General features: G+C 37.2%; 1 protein-coding gene across 4 annotated transcripts in view; it reads left to right on the top strand.

The window, feature by feature from the left end:
* The first annotated feature begins 244 nt into the window (after positions 1-244).
* LOC124097579 (rap guanine nucleotide exchange factor 6) overlaps positions 245-22,612 on the top strand; it is a 172,162-nt gene continuing 149,794 nt past the window's right edge. Inside the window, exon 1 of one of the 4 annotated variants that reach the window (XM_058581879.1) lies at positions 245-533. In XM_058581879.1, coding sequence (XP_058437862.1) covers positions 465-533 — 69 coding nt within the window. In that variant the 5' untranslated portion in view covers positions 245-464. The remainder of the gene's footprint in view (positions 534-22,612) is intronic. The other 3 variants (XM_058581878.1, XM_046452057.2, XM_058581880.1) reach the window with 3 other exon arrangements.

The following is a 22,612-nucleotide window of genomic DNA, read 5'->3' on the forward strand; positions in this document are numbered from 1 at the left end:
CGCCTTCCCCAGAGTTCCGCCCAACAGGCTGTTTTCGCTTAGACCCTGTGAGTGCGTTTCCGGCCCTACTCCGGAAGCTAGAGTGGCCAAAACCACAACTGTGAGGCGGATCCCCTGATCGGTTTAAGTGAGATCTCGCGACGAGTCATTAAATCTCACGGAGGGCTGGAAAAGGTTTAACCGCACCGCCCCAGTTATTACGTCACCCTTAAGGCTCTGGTTAGCGTGCGTGCACGTGATGCGCATGCGTACTTGCCTCCCCTTGCCCCCGCGCGGGCTTCTTTCTGGCCAGTCGCGCGTGGGCTGAGGCCCTGGGCGGGCACTGCGAAGGTTTGTTTGCTTGAGCTCGGACCCTACGACGGTGCGGAGTTCCCTCCCTGTAGGGAGGGCGCACCCCTACGTGAGGTGAATGGGCTGTCCTGTGGGCTGCTAGGGGTGGGGTGAGGAGCATCTGGGCTGCTGCCATGAACTCACCGGTGGACCCCTGCGCTAGGCAAGCGCTGAAGAAGAAGCCGCCCGAACGGACCCCCGAGGTAAGGCCGTTTGATCCTGGCGCGCTTCCGCAGTTCAACTGACGGCGTTCCTCAGCTTGCGGCGACTGTCCCAGTGCCAGTAATTCTCACCTGCTGCCGGGTATCTGTTTTCTGCGTCCTGTAGCCCTGACCCAGGTCCTTGTCATGGGCTGGATGGTGACCGCCTTTCCTTCCCGAAGAAGTGCTGTCTTCTCAAGCATGCCCGTTCTTGCAGGGCACTTCCTTATGTCTTCGATAAGAAAACCCTGTTACTAAATAGTATTTTCTGAGTTGGGTGAAATGTGGGTGGGTGAGGGAGTTTGCCCGTACGTTCAGGTAGACTAAGACACAAAGTAAGAATTTTAAGTGACCTATAACAGTCAGACAATTAAGAACGAACTTCAGTGTGTGCTGCGTCCCAGAAATATTGTACAGTCCACTAAAAATGGTAAAAGTTTAGAAACTCCGTTTAAAACTTTGCATCCAGTCAGATGATAAGATCTGTGGTGGCTGATGCCTGTTTTAAGATCACTTCTCTAGGTACTTTTTCAGACTGTCATTAGAAATTTTTTTACAGTATTTTGGGCTTGACTACACGATAAAGTATTTTGGGTTAGCAGTGATGGCACGAACTGAAAAAGTTGTCATTTGACCTGAAGCTAAATTTCAGACAAATAACGAAAACCTGTTAGCCTTGCACATCCTTGTGGATTATTTAAATTTTGGGGGAAGGTATTCCTTGTTTTGGAGAAGGTTTTTTTTTTTTAATTTTTTTATTTTTATAATCACTGGCATGTTTCCTAAACCAAAACAAACACTATATAACAACCATGAATGGGAGTACTCGCTTATATTTGCATTAATGAAATTGAAATGCTTTAATTCTTAAGTCACTTTTAAGTTTCAAGGTTTTGTTTGTTTGTTTTTGCGGTGCTGGAGATTGAACCCAGGGCCTTGTGTGTGCAAAGCAGGCACCCTACCAACGGAGCTATATCCCCAGCCCAGATTTTCAGGTTTTTTGCTTAGTAATAAGTAACTGCGCCGGCCTTGTAGGACATATTACTATTTAAGTCATAATTTAAGCCGTGGTAGGTCAAACTTTGTTATTGGAAATCCTGGTCTTTGCACAGGATCAAAGTAAATATTACCACTTTCCAGAGTCCTTTGCATCTTTAATCGTATGAATCTTAATTTTCTTTCTTTGTGTGTGTGTGTGTGCGTGTGTTTTGTTAAATTATTTATTTATTCTAATTTATTATATATGATGGCAGAATGCAATTCATTTCATATTACACATAGAGCACAATTTTTCAAGTCACTGATCATATCTTCAGACTTGTAATTAAGGTAATGATGTCTAATCATTCCAACTTCATTCTTACCCCCTTGCTCCCTCCCTTCTCCTCCCTCCCCTTTGCCCTATCTAAAGTTCCCCCCATCGCTATTATGGAATCTTAATTTCTTATGATTCTGGAAGAGCATGTTAGCTAAGTGAAAGCAGTCTTTTTAAATAGCTGAATTTTCCTTTATTATTTATTTATTTTTGAGTTACTGGAGATTGAATCCAAGGGCTCTCTACTACGGACTTACATCCCCAACTATCTATTTATCTATCTATTTTTTTAATATTTATTTAGTTGTAGATGGACACAGTATATTTATTTTTATGTGGTGGTGAGGATCGAACCCATGCCTCACACTTTGAGGCAAGCACTTTAGTGCTGAGCTACAGCCCTAGCCCCCACAACTATATATTTTTTTATTTGGATACAGGGTCTGGCTAAATTGCTGAGGCTGGGCTTGAACTTAATATTCTCCTCCCTCAGCCTCTGGAGTCATTGGAATTAATGGTGTACACCACTGTGCTCCGCCCTCCCATAGTTTTTTTTATCGTTAGAAATATTCAGGGGCTGAGGATATAGCTCAGTTGGCAGAATGCTGTCGAACAAAACTTTGAATGTTTGATGTAAGTTTTACTTGTAAACATTAGTTTTGATACATTCATATTTTAATTGTAGAACTCTTCTCCTTAATGGCAAAATTATTATTGCATATTTTTTGAGCGTAGGAAAATTTTTAAACTGTTTGTGAAGTTATATTTGCCAAGTTGTGCTTTAAGTATTTTATCTTGTTTTACTGGAAGATCAGCATTATTCAAGGAATGCCTACAGTTCATAAAATAGAGCTTGACATATAGCAGCATAATACGTTAACTGCTTCATTCATTGGGGTACAAATGTAGAAATAAGGAAAACATGAGTAAGTAACCCAAATCATAGTGATGGTTTATTTTGATTAAAAAAATTGAGGCCTGGGGATGTGGGTCTAGCGGTAGCGCGTTTGGCTGGCATGTGTGTAGCGCTGGGTTCGATCCTCAGCACCACATACAAATAAAATAAAGGTGTTGTATCTGCCGAAAACTAAACAATAAATATTTTTTTAAAAAATTCTCTCTCTCTCTCTCTCTCTTTCTCTTTAAAAAAAAAATTGGTTAAATTCTCACAAGTTCATTTGCTTTCAGAAGAACCTTTTTCTTTTAGTTGACTCTTAAGGGTATATTATAATTATTTCTTGTGCACTTACCTGTTCAAGATACAATTCTCTGTACCAGGACGGATCAGTGAACAAATAGGTTGGTCCTAGTGGGTTTTTTTTTTTTGTTGTTGTTGTTGTTTTGTTTTGGCACTGGGACTTGAACCCAGGGGTACTTTACCACTCAGTTATATCCCTAGCCCTTTTAATTTTTATTTCAAGACAGAGTCCTTAAGTTGCCAAGGCTGGTCTTGAACTTGTGATCCTCCTGCCTCAGCATGCTGAGTCACTTAAATTAAAGATATGTGCCACCCTCCTGTCCTGTGGTTCTTATATACTAATGGAACAAGGAATGGAGAAGGCAGATGATAAATATAAACAAGTGAATTATTATATTGTATATAAGTAATATAAAAATTATATTGCTATAAAAAAGAGTAGGATCAGGGGTCCTGGAAACAATAGAACAAGAGCTGGGTTGCAATTTAAATAAGGTAGTTCCTGTTTTCCTGGTTGAGTTGACTGTTGGGGGGGGTTATCAAGGATTGAACTTGGGGCATTTGACCACTGAGCCACATCTCCTGCCCTGTTTTGTATTTTATTTAGAGATAGAGTCTCACTGAGTTGTTTAGCACCTCACTTTTGTTGAGGCTGGCTTTGCACTCACAATCTTCCTGCCTTAGCCTTTCGAGTTGCTGAGATTACAGGCGTGTACACTGCACTCAGCTTTGAGTTGACTTTTGATTAAAGATTTGATGTATGTGGTGGAATTAATCATGGGGGAAGAGCTTTGCAAGCAGAGGAAATAGGCATTGCCCTATGATGAGCATGTCTTGATGCATTGTAGGAATAGCAAGCAACCCTGGAGTGACTATAATAAAGAGTGAACTAGGGTGAGTAAGAAGTGAAGTTAGAGGAAAGAATGGTGAAACAGAACTTTCTGAATCATTGTAAATTCTTTGACTTATTTTAGTAATAGGGGTGGAAGGGCCACCTAAATATTTTAGAGCAAAGGAGTAAAATTATCTTACTTAGCTTCATTTTTAAAGTCTCCTGACTGCTGTGAGGGAGCAAATAGAAGTAGGAAGTTAGAGATTATTGCATTAAGTCAGGTAAGAAATGATGGTAACTCAGACTAAGGTAATAGTAATGGAGGCAGTGAGAAGTATTTAGACTTTGAAAATTGTCAGGAGCCATCCATGGGCTGTGTATGTAAGCTATGCACATTTGAGCGTATAAGGGGCCTGGCCTGACATTACTGTCTGATTAGGCTATGCGACATATGTGTGCCTTTCCTCTAGCTCTGCCTGTGATCCCACATAGCACCTGAGACGGGTGTGGCTTTCCAACATGTCAGTCAATCTGCTGACCACAAGACATCACCAAGCAAGATTTCACTCTTCGAAACCCAGTCCCTTGCCTTATTTGGATGGAACTTTCTATCGAATGTCTTTTTCCTAAATAAATAGTGTGGGGGTTAGGGTGTGCTCTCTCTCTTGCCTCTTACCTCTTGCCTCCTGCCTCCGTTTCTCCCCTTGAATTCCAGCTTGGGAGCTGACATCTGAGGCATCAAAGCTGTCCCTGAGCCCTGAAAAAGGTATTTCTGTGTTTGTATGGTTTTTTGTTGTTGCTAGCTGGGCCAGCTGGTGACAGAAAATAATTTGAATGTTTAGCCAGTGGGGTTTGTTAATACATTAGATGCAATCTTTGAGGGAAAGAGAAGAATCAAACACTATTTTAAGAGTTTTGGCCTACATAACTGGAGTTTAATTAGAGTTTGAGGTGCCCTCAAAGAGCTGGGGACATAGACTGGGAGTGTAGCTTGATAGTAGAGCACTTGCCTCTGATGTTTGAGGCCCTTTATTCAACCCCAGCACAAACACACAAAAAAGATGCGGAAATTTGCAAGAGGAGTAGGGTTTGTTGAGGAGGATCAGAAATTCAGTTTTGAACATGTCAGATTTAAAGTGATTATTAGAAATGTTGAGTAAGGAAGTGCATGTACAAATTTGTTCTAAAGGAATGCTATGCTGGAGATTTAAAAGTGTCTTTAACTTGATGAATAAAATTTCAATCTCCAGTCTCCTGGGTGTGGGTGTGTTCTCTTTAAATAATATATGTAACCTTATGACTGCAAAATTTTAAAGCAGGAAACTGGACGTGGAATTACTACTATCAAGAGTGTTCATTAAAAATAGAAGGGGACTAAAGACAGTAAATTTCCCAGAGCACTCCATCATTTTAAGGTTAGGGGAAAAGCCGGGCGTGGTGGCTCGGGGAAGCTGAGGCAGGAGGATTGCAAGTTCAAAGCCAGCCTCTACAAAAGTGAGGCACTAAGCAACTCAGTGAGACCCTGTCTCTATATAAAATAAAAAATAGTACTAGGGGTGTGGCTCAATTGCCAAGTGCACCTGAGTTCAATCCTGGATACCAAAAAGAAAGAAATAGTTGGGGGAGAAGAGTAAAAACCATCAAAGGAATGGGAGCAAACTATCCAATAGGAGAAAAACCAAGAGAGAAAATAGTAGTGTTCTGGAAATCAAGTGAATAAGGTGGATGATAAATGGAATTAACATTTGATTGATTAAGCTTAATTTACTTATTTTCCTTTGGGTGGAAATTATTTATGAAAAATACACAAATGGCTAAGAATTGTGTCTTTTTAAAATTATTTTTGTGGTGCTGGGGATTGACCCGGGGGCATTGTGCATGTGAGGCAAGCATTCTACCACCTGAGCTATTTGTGTCTTATAACTTTGTAATAAACTTTGTGAGCCAGACACGTCATGTGTGTCACTTAGATATCTAACAATTTTTACTTTTCTAGCTATTTCTCCAGCTTCCACAGCATTATTTTTTCTGAACTAGTTCTTTGATTTCATTTTTCACTTTATAAAGGTATTTTTATGGGAAATTTTGGACTTAAATACTCTGTGGGAAGCTGGGTGCATTGGCAAGCCTGTAATACCACCTACTCAGAAGGCAGAGGCAGGAGGAGCTCAGATTCAAGACCAACCTGTGCTGGTTTTGACAAAAACTGCTAAAGTACTCATTTTGAGTCCTTACATCAAAAATTACTTAAAAATTCACAGATAAAATTGAATGTAACTGTTTTTCAACTGAGTGCATATTCAACACCATTCTTTATAACCTTTTTTTTTTTTTCACTTTAGATTGAATGTACATCTCTCTTATGGTTATTTACCTCTCTTTAACATAATATTTTGCAATATTCATCAAAAAAAACAAGAATTGGAAATATATTTTATAAAGTCTTCATATACTAAAGAATACTTCATGTTCACCAGGACTGATGATTTGTGTATGTTAGTCTTTTTTCAGTAACTTCATTTAATTTTTATGGTCTGACATATCTAAGCACCATATATTTCATTTTATCCCCTTTTTATGTGTTTCAGATTCGAGTATCTAACTTTCAAATTGTCTTCCAGGTTCTTAACCATTTGTCTTAAATTGAAGTCTTCATTATTTTCCCTTTTTAGTATTTTGTTGAGATGATCGGACTACTTGCCCACCTAAAAAATGTGTGGGTTTTTGCTCTTGATTCCTCCTGGCATCTTCCTCCTTATATCCAATTGGTTAATACATCTTATTGATCTTACCTCCTGAATCTATCGATGGACTCCCCAGTTCTGCTTTAGTTCAGACTTTTTCCCCCCAGTTTTTCTACCCATGTATTTTTTTCTAGTTATTTCATCATCATATTGCTTTTAGATCTTGGATCTAATCATATTCTATTAAAAAATAGTTTTTAGTTGTAGATGGACACAATATCTTTATTTATTTATTTATTTTTATGTGGTGCTGAGAATCTAGCGCAGTACCTCACACGTGTAAGGCAAGAGCTCCACCACTGAGCCACAACCCCAGTCCTTCATATTTTACTCTTGTTTAGATTTTATTTCCCACTCTCTAGTATAAATTAGCAATATGTTACCATTTGGGGGATTTAAAAGAGTAGGTATTATATGTGTGTGTGTGTTTGTGTGTACGTGTGTATTTATGTATGTAATATATATATAACCTGTTTATATAACAGGTTAAAGAGGAAGTCTTCTAGAAGTGTACTTGCATTGCTCAGATGATAACATCCATACCTTTAACAAATAATATGTTAAAACTGATATTAAAACAAAGGTTATAGATAGAAATTGAGTACGGTCCCTGTTCATCAGTGACTTAGAAGAAAAACATGAAAACATAAATGTAGTAAAACATTATGGTTATTATTAGGGATTTGAAACTGCAAGTTGGGTAAAGGAAAGACTTTTTGTTTTTTTTTTTTTGGTATATGGATTGAACCCCCCAGGGGTGCTTAACCACTGATCCACATCCACATCCCCAGTCCTTTTTAATATTTTATTTAGAAGCAAGATCTCACTGAGTTGCTAAGTGCCTCGCTAATCTGTTGAGGCTGGCTTTGAACTCTTGATCCTCCTGCCTCAGCCTCCAAAGTTGCTGGGATTACAGGCATGTGCCATTGCACCCGGCAGAAAAGACTTCTTGGAAGAGCATTGAATTTGATCCTAAATGTCATGAAAAGACATCTGAATGGTATAAGGTATACCAAAGGGAGATCATTCTAGGCATATGCAAAGGCACAGATAGTGGCAAGCCAGGTACATTTGTAGAACAAGAAGTCAGTCTGTAGGAGCATGCATTTCCAATGGAAGTGATATCACTCCAAAAGGGACAAAAACTGGTTTTTAGGGGGATGGGTGGGTAAAAAGGTGTGGTATTAACTACAAATATGGCCTTCTAAAACCCAACCTTACTGGCAAAGTTTTATTCTTAGTATTAATTGGATATGGGTTGGCAGTTGTGGAAAGAATGTCTAAAAGGTTCTTTGAAAGGGGATGATAATGGGGCAAAGAAAAGATTGTATAACACTGGTCTGATGTATGGGATATTTGGTGGAAGTGGTTCCAAACATGTTGATATTAACAGTGAAGCTGGATGTACTAGTGTGGTTGGATCACTTCAAAGATTTGGATTCCATTTTATGAGTAAAGGAGAAACATTGGAGGGTTTAAATCCTGAAATAAGATAGTTTCTTAAGAATTACTGTGAGTATACGGAGATGTAATTGGAAGTAGAATGAAGCACACAAGAGGCAGGGAGGCTTATAGGTAAATAGAATGAACGTAAAATATTTTGTCTAAACTGATAAACATTTCTATGTGGAAGGTAAGACTATTCATAATTATATGAAGATAATAGGAAACCCAAGAGGTATATGTGGTTTAGTTAAAGAAACATGCAGTAGATCATGTGTGAGATTAGGTCCTGGACACAATAGTGACAACAGCAGATAGGCTGAGATATTGAAGAGGTAAAATATATCCAGCATGGCTTCTGATGGGAGGGGTAGTATCTGTTCCCCACTAGAATTTTTCTTTTTAAATTTTGAAATTGACTAAAAAACAATAATAGTAAAGTCTGCATACCCTAAGTATATTTAGCCAGATAAATGTTTAAAAATATTTTTTAGTTGTAGATGGATAATATTTATTTTTACATGGTACTGAGGATAGAACCCAGTACCTCACATGTGCAAAGCAAGTTCTCTACCATTGACCCACAACCCCAGCCCAAGCCAGATAAATTTTTACAAGTATATTTAGTTGTATAGAGCACAATATAGAATGTTATCAGTGCTCTAAAAAATTCTTTCCCCTTCCCAGTCAATACCCTTTTCCAGAGGAAACCACTGTTACGCTTCTAATGCCAATAGATTTCTTCTTCCTGCTTTTGAACTTCATTTGAGTGGAATTGTGTTTTTGTTTTTGTTTTTGTTTTTGTTTCCTGGCAGTCAAGAGGATTTTTAAGCTGCTTTGGTTGTGTTTTCTCTCTGGACTGAACTTTAAAGCTCCTCTCTTGGAGCTTTCCTTGGTGTTAATCTGGGTATCCTGACCCATCCTTTGCCACCTTTTTTTTTTTTTTTTTTTGGTATCATCTACTTCACTCTGTCCAGACTAGCTCCTGGAATAATTAACTGCTTCTCAGCCCCAGATGCTCCAGTTGTTCCAGATGCATCAGTCCCAAGTCTGGCGAAATATTCCTGTCTTTTGCTTACTGGTAACAAGCTTGACTGGATGCAAGAGCAAAGCAGAAGTTAAATTATTTTTAATTTTCTGACTTGGGTAGCTGTGTAGATAATAGTACAGTGTTTAGGAGTATTAAAGAGCAGAGTTGGGGGGGTGTCAGTTTTGAGACCTCTTACAGAAGATTAAATAGAGATGTTTAGTAAGTATTTGGAGCTTCAGGTCAAACCTGGCTATAAGGTTGAATTGTTCTAATATTCTACAGTATATAGGACACAGGTGAAGTCATAGGCTTGGTTGGAATGCCCAGGGTGAAGTGAAGAATGAGAACAGAAGAGGGTCAAAAACAGACCTTTGTGTTCCCCAATATTAAAAGGGTGGGGAAATAAAAAGAATTATTACGGGGTAAGAGAACAGAATGCTGTTATAGGGAATGAAGACTGATAAATTCTTTGGATGGCTTCTGTCAGAATGATTCCATTAGACTGATTAAGAGAGAACTTGATTGTGGAGGATGAGAAAATAAGACACAAGAACCTAAAAATGTGGCTCAGACAGAGGTAAGAGTCCTTTTCTCATTATGTGTGAGGCACTGGGTTCAATCCTCAGCACCCCATAAAAATAAATAAAATAAAGGTGTTGTGTCCAACTAGAACTAAAAAAAAAAAATTAAAAAAAAAAAAAAAAGAAACTGAAAACAGTAAGTATAGTATAGTGTTTATGGGTTTGGCTCTAACAGGAAGAGAAAATATACAAGGTCCTCCACGATCTTCTGCCCATGTTGATATGACACAGGACTCTAACCTTATCATCCTCTGCCTTCAAACACTGACTTTAACTACATTCATGTGTCATATCAACATTTTGGTCAGTAACAACATTGTGGTCAATACCATTCCCATGCAATTATAGTGCCTAGTAGCCAACTTAGTTTATAAGTATATGTTATGATGTTTGCACAGCAATAGAATCACTAATGATGCATGTCTGAGAACATGTCCCTGTTAAGTGATGGTATTTGAAAATATCCTAACACTGTTTCAACCTAAGCTCACCCTAAATTTCTTAAATTAGAAACTTCTGAAAGGGAGTATAGACATTATTTATAGAAAGAGCCTCCAGTTGTTCTGATACATGACAGAGAAATGAGAAGCATTGTTCATTGTGCCATATTCTCTCCTGTATCTGCTTTGCATAGGATAGAAACTGTATGGTGTTATATCAGTCCTGAAATTTGTATTTGAACAAGGTGACTCAGATCTGGGGTCTAGGGGCTACAGTTGTGGCTCAGTGGTAGAGCGCTTGTCTAGCACACATGAGGCACTGGGTTCGATCCTCAGCACAACATAAAGATAGATAGATAGATAGATAGATAGATAGATAGATAGATAGATAGATAGTCACACCATCTACAACTAAAAAGTATTTCTTAAAAAATCTGGAGTCTAATACTGAGAATTTGATCCTAGGCAAGCTACATAGCTTCTAAAAATTGAGGAGGGATTGTTGTATTATTGCCCAAATGAGAATTTTATTTACATATGTGTGTGTGTATGAAATGTATATTCAGCCACGAGCCTTCACAATGCACCATAAATAGTAGTCATATGTATTAGCTTGTTTCCTTTGCCAGAAAACCATTCTCTGGCTTGAATACAAAATTGAATACAAATTTCTCACTGAAATCTCATCCCTAGTACTCTGCAAATTTGTGCAGCCAGCCTTCTTTACTTTTCCACTTCTCTGTGTTCTCAGGATATAACACTACTTCTACCATAATGATTTCTGTACTGTTATAATTGCTCTTATATTTCTCTTTCTGACTGTAAGCTCTTTGTATTGAGTGGGGAGTACTGGATATTGAGCTTAAGGGTTCTACCACTCAGCTACATCCCCAGCCCTTTTTATTTTGAGACCTGCTCTCACTAGTGTCCTGTGGCTGGCTTGAACTCTTGCCTCAGTCTCCTGTGCTGGAGTGTAAATGGTTATAAATTCCTTGAGAATAGTGCTTGTATCTTTATCTTTCAGTGTTCCACCATGTAATATTTGTAGAATAAATGAGTTATAAAGAAAAATAATGTGGAAAAATGCTGTTCTTTACAAGTCTGCTAGTGATTTCTATCAGTCTAATAGTTGAAGTGCTGGGATGAAAAGACTGGTGAAGTTTGGCATAACTGCAAAATTTGCTATTGATTTTTCTATTACCAAAAGATGAATAAGTACAATTGCCCAGCATTTCCTCTGAGAGCATTAAGGGTAGAGGAAACTGGTATGTCCTGGAACAGGAATTCCTTTTCTGTATGGCTTCAAAACAATTTGTAGGAAATATCAGAGAACTATAGGTAAATGCCACTTTTACCTTTTTGTATTTTGTTACCAAAATACAAAGAAGGAGCTAGAACTGAAAAAAATGTAAAATTTAATATCTTATAATAATTTATTAATCTGTTTCAGAATTCATAATAATATGGTCTTTAACTGTACCCTTGGTGAGGTTTTTTTCTTCATTGGCAAAAGAACAAAATTGTACATGGAATCATTTTTGAGTGAGTCATTGTGCATATCCCTGAGGGTGGCACAAAAAATTCTGTTGTGTTTTTCCATAGAAGATGTACATTCAGAGGGTTCCTTGGGAAGAAAAAGAATTTATTCTTCTTCTAGGGTCCTTTGACCTTCATTTGTAAACCCTTCTGGATAGAAGGGGGATGTTGGATCTGGATGGGCCCCTTATTGGAGATCATCTTTTTAAGGCATTTTGTTTACATGCATTGGAGATTGCCAAATTGAGAAAAAGCTGTGACAGTCTTGGAGTTTAGATACCGTATGATTTTGTTTCTGAGATGCTGAGAAATTTCCCTTTGAGTGAATATTCTAAAGAGGAGGAGCAACCATGAAGAATTTGATCACATGACAAATTATTTTTTAAATTTGTTTAAATTAGTTACACATGACAGTACAATGATCTTGACATATCATACATTTGAATCAGATGGAATATAATTTCTCATTTTTCTGAGTGTACAGGTTGCAGAATTACATTGGTCGTGCAGTCACGTATATACCCACAGAAATAATAATGTCTATTTTATTCTGCTGTCCTTCCATTCCCCACTTCCCCTCCCCTCCCTTCCCATCACTTCTCTCTACCCAATCTAATGTGACCCACTTCTTTTTTTTTTTCCCTCACATCATCATACCTGTATTCTGTATAACGAAGGGGTCTCCTTCCCTCTTCCATGCAATTCCCATTTTCCCTCCCTTTCCTTCCCACCTCTCTTCCCTATCTAGAGGTAATTTTCTTCTCATGCTCTTCCTCCCTACCCCATTTTGAGTCATCTCCCTTATATCAGAGAAGACATTTGGCATTTGTTTTTTAGGGATTGGCTAACTTTACTTAGCATAATCTGCTCTTATGCCGTCTATTTCCCTGTAAATGCCATCATCTTGTCATTTTTTAGTGCTGAGTAATATTCCATTGTGTATAAATGCCACATTTTTTTTTATCCGTTCATCCATTGAAGGGCATCTAGGTTGCCTCTACAATCTAGCTATTGTGAATTGTGCTGCTATAAACATTGATGTGGCTGTGTCCCTGTAGTATGTGGTTTTTTGGTCTTTTGAGTGTAGTCCGAGAAGAGGAATAGCTGGGTCAAATGGTGGTTCCATTCCTAGTTTTCCAAGGAATCTCCATACTGCTTTCCAAATTGGCCGCACCAATTTGCAGTCCCACCAGCAATGTATGAGTGTACCTTTTTCCCCTGCATCCTCACCAGCACTTGTTGTTGTTTGACTTCATAATGGCTGCCATTCTTACTGGAGTGAGATGGTATCTTAGAGTAGTTTTAATTTGAATTTCTCTGATTGCTAGCGATGGTGAGCATTTTTTCGTGTATTTGTTGATTGATTGTATATCCTCTTCTGAGAAGTGTCTGTTCAGGTCCTTGGCCCATTTGTTGATTGGGTTATTTGTTTTTTTGTTGTTTAACTTTTTGAGTTCTTTGTATATTCTAGAGATTAGAGCTCTATCTGATGTGTGAGGGGTAAAAATTTGTTCCCAGGATGTAGGCTCCCTATTCACTTCACATATTATTTCTCTTGCTGAGAAAAAAAACTTTTTAGTTTGAATTCGTCCCATTTATTGATTCTTGGTTTTAATTCTTGTGCTATAGGAGTCTTATTAAGGAACTTGGGGCCTAACCCCACGTGATGGAGATTAGGGCCTACTTTTTCTTCTATTAGATGCGAGTCTTTGGTATGATTCCTAGATAGTTGATCCATTTTGAGTTAACTTTTATGCATGGTGAGAGATAGGGATTCAATTTCATTTTGTTGCATATGGATTTCCAGTTCTCCCAGCACCATTTGTTGAAGATGCTATCCTTCCTCCATTGCATGCTTTTATCACCTTTGTCTAATATAAGATAGTTGTAATTTTGTGGGTTGGTCTCTATGTCCTCTGTTCTGTACCATTGGTCTACCAGCCTGTTTTGGTGCTAGTGCCATGCTGTTTTTGTTACTATTGCTCTGTAGTATAGTTTAAGAGCTGGTATAGCGATACCAATTGTTTCACTCTTCCTGCTTAGAATTGCTTTAGCTCTTCTGGGTCTCTTATTTTTCCAGATGAATTTCATAATTGCTTTTTCTATTTCTGTGAGGAATACCGTTGGCATTTTGATTGGAATCGTGTTGAATCTGTAGAGTGCTTTTGGTAACGTGGCCATTTTAATAATATTAATTCTGCCTATCCATGAGCAAGGTATATTTTTCCATCTTCTAAGGTCTTCTTCTATTTCTCTCTTTAGGGTTCTATAGTTTTCATTGTAAAGGTCTTTCACCTCTTTGGTTAAGTTGATCCCCAAGTATTTTATTTATTTATTTATTTATTTATTTATTTATTTTTTTAGGATATTGTGAATGGGGTCGTTTTCCTCATTTCCATTTCAGAGGATTTGTCACTGATATACAGGAATGCCTTTGATTTATGGGTGTTGATTTTATATCCTGCCACTTTTCTGAATCCATTTACTAGTTCTAGAAGTTTCTTGGTAGAACTTTTTGGGTCTGCTAAGTATAGGATCATATCATCAGCAAATAGTGCTAGTTTAAGTTCTTCTTTTCCTATATTTATGCCTTTAATTTCTTTCATCTAATTGCTCTGGCTAGTGTTTCAAGAACTATGTTGAATGAAGTGGTAAGAGAGGGCCACATGATAAAATTCTTGTCTTTGAAAGAGAAGGAGGAATGAGTGTGAGCTCTAACATTGTGGTTATCATTTGGCTTTATCTTGGACCAGTCTGGGTAAACTAAGGTATGACTAAATAAAAACACAATGAAGCACTTTACTAATGTTCTAGAGGCAGAAGCAGCATGTTTGATGTTCCTTTTAAATGTAACTCCAAAGGTGAGATACGTTCCTCACTTCCTTGCCATAAATTGGAACTTTGGCTGCTGGAGGGCTTCAGGGCTGTGGCACATGGCAAAGATAGTGAGGATTTTTGGATAGACTACTTAATACATAGTGGAAATTGCACTGCCTGGCACGTATTTGTGAACACATATATAGCACTTCCAGTAATACTTTAGCTGATGGGGTCGACCTGTGAAATGAGAGATTTACACAGATAAAGGAACTGAACTCTAGAGAGGTAAGATGTCTTACTTAATGCTACATGACTCATCAGTGATTAAGCACCCTGAGTTCAGCCCTGTCCTTCTCTTTATCAAAACAATGAGTTTTAGTCTACCTTTTAAACTTTGAATATTAAGCATCTACATAGATGTCAGTATAGAAATGATGCCTTTTATTTAGTCTTGATTTTGCTAAGTGAAGTACATTGGCCATTTATATTCACAAGTTTCACATTGATGGATTCAACCAACCCCAGATGGAAATATTCAGGGATAGGACTAGGGGTTTATCTCACGATAGAGTGCTTGCTAAGTTGAATTCTTGAGCCCGTAGGTTCAATCCCCAACACCTCAAAAAGAAAGAAAATATTCTGGGGAAAAAGTTGTGTCTCTACTGAACATGTACAGACTCCTTTCTTTCCATTGTCATTATTCCTAAATGATATAATATAACAACTATTTATATAACATATTTTATGAGATATTATAGGTAATCTAGAGAGGATTTGAAGTATATGGGAGAAACCCTTCATGGGTGTGCTCCCCTTTTTTGTCCCTGGCACTGAGGCTGCTGAGACAGGAGGATCTTTTGAGCCCAGAAGTTCAAGACCAGCCTGAGCAACGTAGCCAGACCCTGTCAGTTGGGAATAAAGTATACAGTAGGATGTGCTTCGATTATGTGCCAATACTATACCATTTTATATAAAGCATTTGAACATCTGTAGATTTTTATATTTGTAAGGAGTCCTGGAACCAATTCCCCACATATGATAGAAAACAACTGTACTTTAAAGGTGCCTGTGTTAATTTAGTGAAAGGTGTTTGTTTTTTTGTGGAGTTTTTGTTTGTTTTTTGTTACTGGGTATTGAACTCAGGGTGCTTAACCACCAAACCATATCCCCATCCCTTTTCATTTTGAGACAGGGTCTCACTAAGTTGCTTAGGGCCTCATCCTCCCAAGTCACTGAGATTACAGGCATGCACCACTGCACCCGGCTTTAGGGGAAGTTTTTGATTCTTAAATTTTATGTAAAATGAAAATAGGTGTGCTTAATATGTGATCTTTAATATTATGTTTTTTAACTTACACTTTGTTTTCAGAGGATACATGGCAGCCTATTTAGTTTGGCTTCTTAAAACCATTCAGCTAATACGAGAAGGCTCCATCACAGAAGAAAAATGTCCATGAGTGTCTTAGGCCTGAAGTTTGGATTATTTATCAGCTGGTTAAGTGACTGTGAGGAACATTGAATACACACCTTTTTTTTTTTGGAGGAAGGCTGAGTAATGAACATTGTGCAGTAAAAAAATTTTTTTTTTTTAAAGAGAGAGAGAGAGAATTTTATTTTTAATACTTTTTTTTTTTTTTTTTTTAGTTTTCGGCGGACACAACATCTTTGTTTATATGTGGTGCTGAGGATCGAACCTGGGCCGCACGCATGCCAGGCGAGCACGCTGTCGCTTGAGCCACATCCCCAGCCCCAAGTAAATATTTTTTAAGCACTGTTTTTAGTGCCAGTAATAGAAGGTTAAAGACAGTTCTTTCATCAGGTCCTCAAGGAGATAGATAAGTACACAAATAGTTAATAATATATAACCTGTTTAAGTACAGTGATAATTATAAATACTAGATACTCTAGAGTTTATAGGAAGACTTTTGGGGATGAGAGGGTAGGAAGGTGCCATTCAAGTTGTTTTGGAAATAGGATCCTGATTTGAAGTTAGAATATGCAAAAATTTAGGTGATAAGTGTTTCTTAAAGAGGAACTTCATGTGCAAAGGCCACAAAATGAACACATACAGCATGCACATGCAAGTTGTCTGTACTTCTAGAACATTTGGGACATTAATGAGTAGTAAGATGAGGCCAGAGGAATGGTCAGGATCAAGATCATGAAAGACTGTATTTTCTTTATTAAAGAGTTTGGATTTGGCATTTAGAAAGATCATTCTGACAGCAGTATGAAGAATAGATTATAGAGCCTCAGGCTAGAGTCCAGAAGACTATTTTCAGTTACCCTGTGAGTATTAATGAGTCCTTAGACTCATTTAGAATGCTAAACAGAGATATTCAGAAATTAGAATTGACAGATTTCTTACTAGGGCCATTGAAGGTAACACTGTTTTCATGGAATTGATAATGATTTTTGTCTTAAATATATTGCACTTTAGTTAAGGATTGATCAGTCAGGTGAAAGTGTTAGTTTCCAGTAGTTTACTAGAGAACTCTGGGCTAGCAATACAAATAAGGATATCCTAAGCATACATAATAGTGATTAAAGCTATGTATAATGGAGAATACTCCTTACGCTAGAGAATCTCCAGTGAAATAAGGGTAGATGTAATAATTCTGGAAACATAAACTTTATAAAGATTTAAGGGAATAAGAAGAAGAAGGGGAAAAAAAAAAACAAGAAGCAGGCTGGGATTGTGGCTCAGGGGCAGAGTGCTTGTCTCACGCGTACGAGGCATTGGGTTCGATCCTCAGCACCACATAAAAATAAATAAGTAAAATAAAGGTATTGTGTCCATCTACAACTAAAAAGATATTTAAAAACACACACACACACACACAAAACATGAAGCCTGTGACGGACACTTAGAAGGAGCAGAAAGGCACTGTATAGCAAAAGAACTAGCTGAGACTTCTCAGCTGTTTAGGATTTATTGGATGCCTATCACTGTTATGAAAAGTTTACCTACTTTATCCTTCAAAAAGCCCTCTGAAAGAAGCTATTACACCCACGTTTTACACGTGGGGAAGTAGAATTATGGAAAGATGAACTTGCCAAAGGTACTATAGCTAGGAAGCAGTGGAGAAATTCAAGCTTTTTATAATCTTTGCTTGTCATCGTTGCTAAATAATTCTCATGAGGACAAGGACCCACAGAGAACCATATTACAGAAGGGACAGGGTCTTTTAGGATGGGGATGTGAATGAATGATGAATGCAATGGCAGTAAAATGCTACATAGAATGTAAGGAGAGAGGATTGAAAAAGCATGGGGAAAAGTCTTGGGTGACTTCACAGTTATTGAAGCACAGTGAGTGGTAGCATCAGGAATGTGAACTTAAGACAGCACTGTGAATTTATAAATAACAGGACGCCTGCTTTTTTTGACATATTGGAATTTTAGTGGATAATTATTGGAGTCCTGAAGTTAATGTATATCATTTGGGACTTTAATACTAAGGAATTATAATTTCAAGGTATAATTTTTTTAATGTTAGGGAGGGAGTTTTTATTAATAAAATTTAATTTTTAGTTATGTAGTTAAGCATTGTGTATTAATCTATAAATTAAAAGTTCAGGTTTACGATGAGATAAGAAATGTATAAAGTTAAATAATGTCGTGTCCCGTCCATCTGCCATCCCCCAACCCCACTATCATGAACAAGGCAGTTTAGTGTCTGGCCAGCTGTCTGAAAATTTATCATAATTTGGATTCCTGTGGTTGTTTTCTCACGATTAGATTCAGGTTAAATAATTTTCTTAAGAAAGTACATAGATAGATGATATCCTGTCCTTCCCATATTTGCCCCATTGAGGGTCATATATTATTAGTTATTTTCATTATTGGGGATGTTAAATTGATAATTTGCATCTCTGTTGTAAAGGGTAAAGTCATGCTGTAATTATTTATTCATTCATTCATTCGTTCATTCATTTGTTTTTAGTGCTGGGGATTGAACCTAGGGGCACTTTACCACTGAGCTACATTTTCAGTCTTTTTTGCTTTTTAATTTGAAACAACCTAAGTTGCTGAGGGTGGCCTGGAACTTTTAAATCTCCTGCCTCACAAGTGGATGGGGTGTGCCTCTGCAACTGACAAATGCTGTAATTTCTAAATCATTCTACTTTGAGACTATGTGAATGTTTTAGCATTTAATTGTACCTAAATTAACTATTACTTTGCTGTTACAAAATAATAATTCTCTGATTCTGTATTCTACATATTTAGATATTTTCAGTGTAAGAGAACTTTCTCCACCATCCTCTCTCCTTCCTCTTTTTTTTTTTTAATCACTATGAATTTAGTTTTGTTAAATTGACCCACATTTAGGTAGTGGGAGCCTATGCCAAAGTCAGCTTCTCTGTCTTTTTGACATGATCACCTAGTGTTTTAATTACTTTCTTGCTTTTTTTTTTTTTTTCCCATAAAAATATGTTCTAAGCTTATAAGTTCTTGTTTTAGAACTAAAATCAGCCATTTATCCAAAGAAACCTGGTTCTCCTTTAGAGGAAATGTATTTAGAAACCAGTATCTGGAGCCAGGCGTGATAGTATACATGCCTGTAATCCAAGTGGCTCTGGAGGCTGAGGCTGGAAAATAGTAAGTTCAAAGCCAGCCTCAGCAACTTAGTGAGGCCCTAAGTGACTTAGTGAGGCCTAAGCAACTCAGCATGACCCTGTCTCTAAATAAAATGTTAAAAAGGGCTGGGGATGTACCTCAGTGGTTAAGCGCCCCTGGGTTCAATCCCTAGTACCAAAAGAAAGAAAGAATCCAGTATCTGGGCTCTGGGTGTGGTCATTATAGTTCTGTACTGCTGAATTTATACCTTGATGAATGAGAAAAACAATGGAATGAAATTCTGTGTTTAATATATATCTTGTTAACTTGGGAGAACTGTTTGCATCTATAAGGTAAAATAGTTTTACTAGTCTTAAGAATGTAAATTGACCCTTATTTTGTAGTTTTATAATAGTCACTGTGCTATACATTTAATAAGCATTTTTAAATTGTGTGTCCAAAAGTATTTTATCATTCTTATTGTACAGGTAATAAATTTGTTTTTGTGTTTTGTTTATAGACACATAAAAATTGTACATATGTATATTATGGGATGATATCTTCTCATTATGGAATCTAAGATTGTTTTGAATGTTTAAATGGATACATAAAAATTATACATATGGGGTTTCATGTGATATTTTGGTACATGTATACATTATGTAATGTTCTAACAAGAGTAAATACTATCTGCTCAAATGTTTATTATTTCTCTATGGTAAAAACTTTGAAAATTCTTTCTCACAGCTTTATAAAAACTATACAGTATATTATTATTACCTGTATTTAACCTCCTGTACAATAGAATACCAGAATGTCTTACTACTAAGTAACTTTGTACCCATTGACCAACCTTTCTGCTTTTCTGCCTACCTTCTGTTTTCCCCAGCCTCTGGTAATCACCTTTTTCTCAATTTATGTGACCAACTTTTTACAATTCCAAATGTAAAAAAAGTCATAAGGTGCTTGCTTGTCTTTTAGTGCCTGAATTATTTCATTTAACATAGTGATCCCCAGTTCTATCTATATTGTTGTAAATGATAGGATTTCATCCTTTGAATAGCTTAATAGTATTTCCTGTGTACATATACCACAATTTGTTTATCCATTTGTCATTTGGTAAACACTTTGGTTGTCTCCATTTCTTGGCTTTCGTGAAAAACAGCCAGCGTTACAATAAACATGGGAATACAAATGTTTCTTCAATAGACTGATTTCATTTTTTCTGGTGGAGGTGGGGGAAGTAGTTAATATACCCAGTAGTGGGATTGCTGGCTCTTATGGTACTTCTTTTTTAACTTTTCGAGGAACCTCTGTATTCTTCTTTTATAATGGCTATACTAATATACATTCCAACTAACAGTGTGCAAGGGTTCCCTTTCTCTACATTCTTTTCAGCAGTTGCTATCTTCTGCTTTTTTTTGAAAATGGCCATTCTTACTGGAGTGAGGTGGTAGTTTATTTTGGCTTTGATTTGCATTTCCTTTATGACTAGTAATTGTTAGGGTCTGTAAACAAGTCAAGATGGCACCTGGCATTTTGCCAGAGGGAGTGGTTTGTGAAGTAATGCCAGCGAGCCATTAAGTGTGGAAATTCCTTATTGGTTGACTGCTGTATCTAGTTTATGTTAATTAAGATAAGCTGTGTGTAATGTATATATACCCCTCCTGTCCTACAATAAACGGCTCCCACTCCAGCTGTATCAATGTACACAAGTTGTTTGTCACCCCCCGGTTATTTTGCTGCAGCCACACTTCGGCAAGTAATATTGAGCATGTCTTCACATTTCAGTTGGCCATTCATTTGTCATCTTTTATGAAATGTCTGTTGCCCAATTTTTTTTTTCCATTTGAGTTGTTCAAATTCCTTATATATTCTGGATATAAATCTCTTGTTTGATGTATACTTTGCAAGTATTTTCTCCTGTTTTTAGGTTGTCTCTTCACCCTGTTTTCTTTGCTGTGCAGAAACTTTGTAATTTGATGTACTCTCATTTGTCTTATTTTGCTTTTATTTCCTGTTCTGGAGTTATGTTCAAAAAAATCCTTGCCCATTTCAGTATCCTAAAGTATTTTACCTGGTTTTCTTGTTCTTTACATTTAAATCTTTAATCTAGTTTGAGTTGATTTTTGGTAGAATAGGGTTATCTAGTTTGATTCTTCTGTATGTGGTATCTAGTGTTCCCAGCACCAGTTATTGAAAAGACTGTCCTTTCTCCAGTGCACATCGTTAAGCACCTTTGTTCAAAATTATTTGGCTATAGATACATAGGTTTATTTCTAAGCTGTTTGTTTTGTTCCATTTGTCTGTGTGTGCCACTACCCTGCTGTTTGATTACTGTTGCCTTGCAGTTTTTTTTTGAAGTCAGGAAGGGTAATTCTTCCTGCTTTGTTCTTTTGTTCCAAGATGGCTTTGGCTATTTGGAGTTTTTGTGGTTACATATACATCTTAGAATTGTTTTCCTTCCTTCCTCCCTCCCTCTCTCCCTCCCTCCCTCCCTCCTACCCTCCTTCCCTTCCTCTCTTCCATTTTTCTTCCTCCCTTCCTCCCTTTCCTTCCTTCCTTCCCTCCCCCTACACCCATGCTAGGCAAGTGCTGTACTCCTGAACTACACCCCCAACTCCTAGGGTTGTTTCTTCTAATTCTGTGAAGAATGTCATTGATATTTTGCTGGAGATTGCATTGAATCAGTAAATTACTTTGGACAGTATGGACATTTTAACAGTTTTCATTCTTCCAATCCATAAACACAGAATGTCTTTCCACACTTTTTGTGTTCTTTTCCATTTCGTCATCAGTGTTTTATAATTTTCGTTTTAGAGATCTTTTCCACCTCTTTGGTCAATTTTATTCTTCATTTATTTATTTATTTTTGGTGGTGCTGGGGATTGAAACCAGGAACTTTATGCATACTAGGCAAGCACTGTACTAACTGAGCTATATCCCCAGTCCCTCTTTGGTTGAATTTATTCCTAAATATTTTGTGGGTTTTTGTTTTTGTATCATAAAGGGGATCATTTTCTTGATTTCTTAAGTTTAGGTAATTTGCTATGGGCATGTAGCAATGCTACAGATTTATTTATTTATTTTAGAATTTTGGTGCTGAGGATTAAACCCAGGGCTTTGAATATAGTAAGTCCATGCTCTATCACCGAACATAATTTCCAACTGTGCTAATGATTTTTGTGTATTTATGTTATGTTCTGCAATTTTGCTGGATTTGTTTGTTCGATTAGGTTTTTGAGGGCAGTTTTTTTTGGTGGTTGTTTTTGTTTTTACGAGATTTGTCATTTGCAAACATTGACAGTTTGATGACAGTTTGGATAGCTTTTCTTTTTCTTGTCTGATTGTCCTGGCTGGGAGCGACTTCCAGCACTGTGTTGAATAAAAGTGGTCAGAGTGGGCAAACTTGTCTTAAAAAGAAAGCTTTCTATTTTTCCCATAATTTTAGCTCTTGGCTTATTATAAATCATCTTTATTGTGTTGAGGTACATTTCTTTATACCTAATGTGTTCAATGTTTTTGTCATGGAGGGATATTGAACTTTATCGTTTGCCCTTTCTGCATTTATTGAGATGATCAT

This window comes from Marmota monax, unplaced genomic scaffold (assembly GCF_021218885.2).
Source record: "Marmota monax isolate L192 unplaced genomic scaffold, Marmota_monax_Labrador192_F-V1.1 WCK01_AAM20220418_F8-fsc00598, whole genome shotgun sequence".
Lineage (NCBI taxonomy): Eukaryota > Metazoa > Chordata > Mammalia > Rodentia > Sciuridae > Marmota > Marmota monax.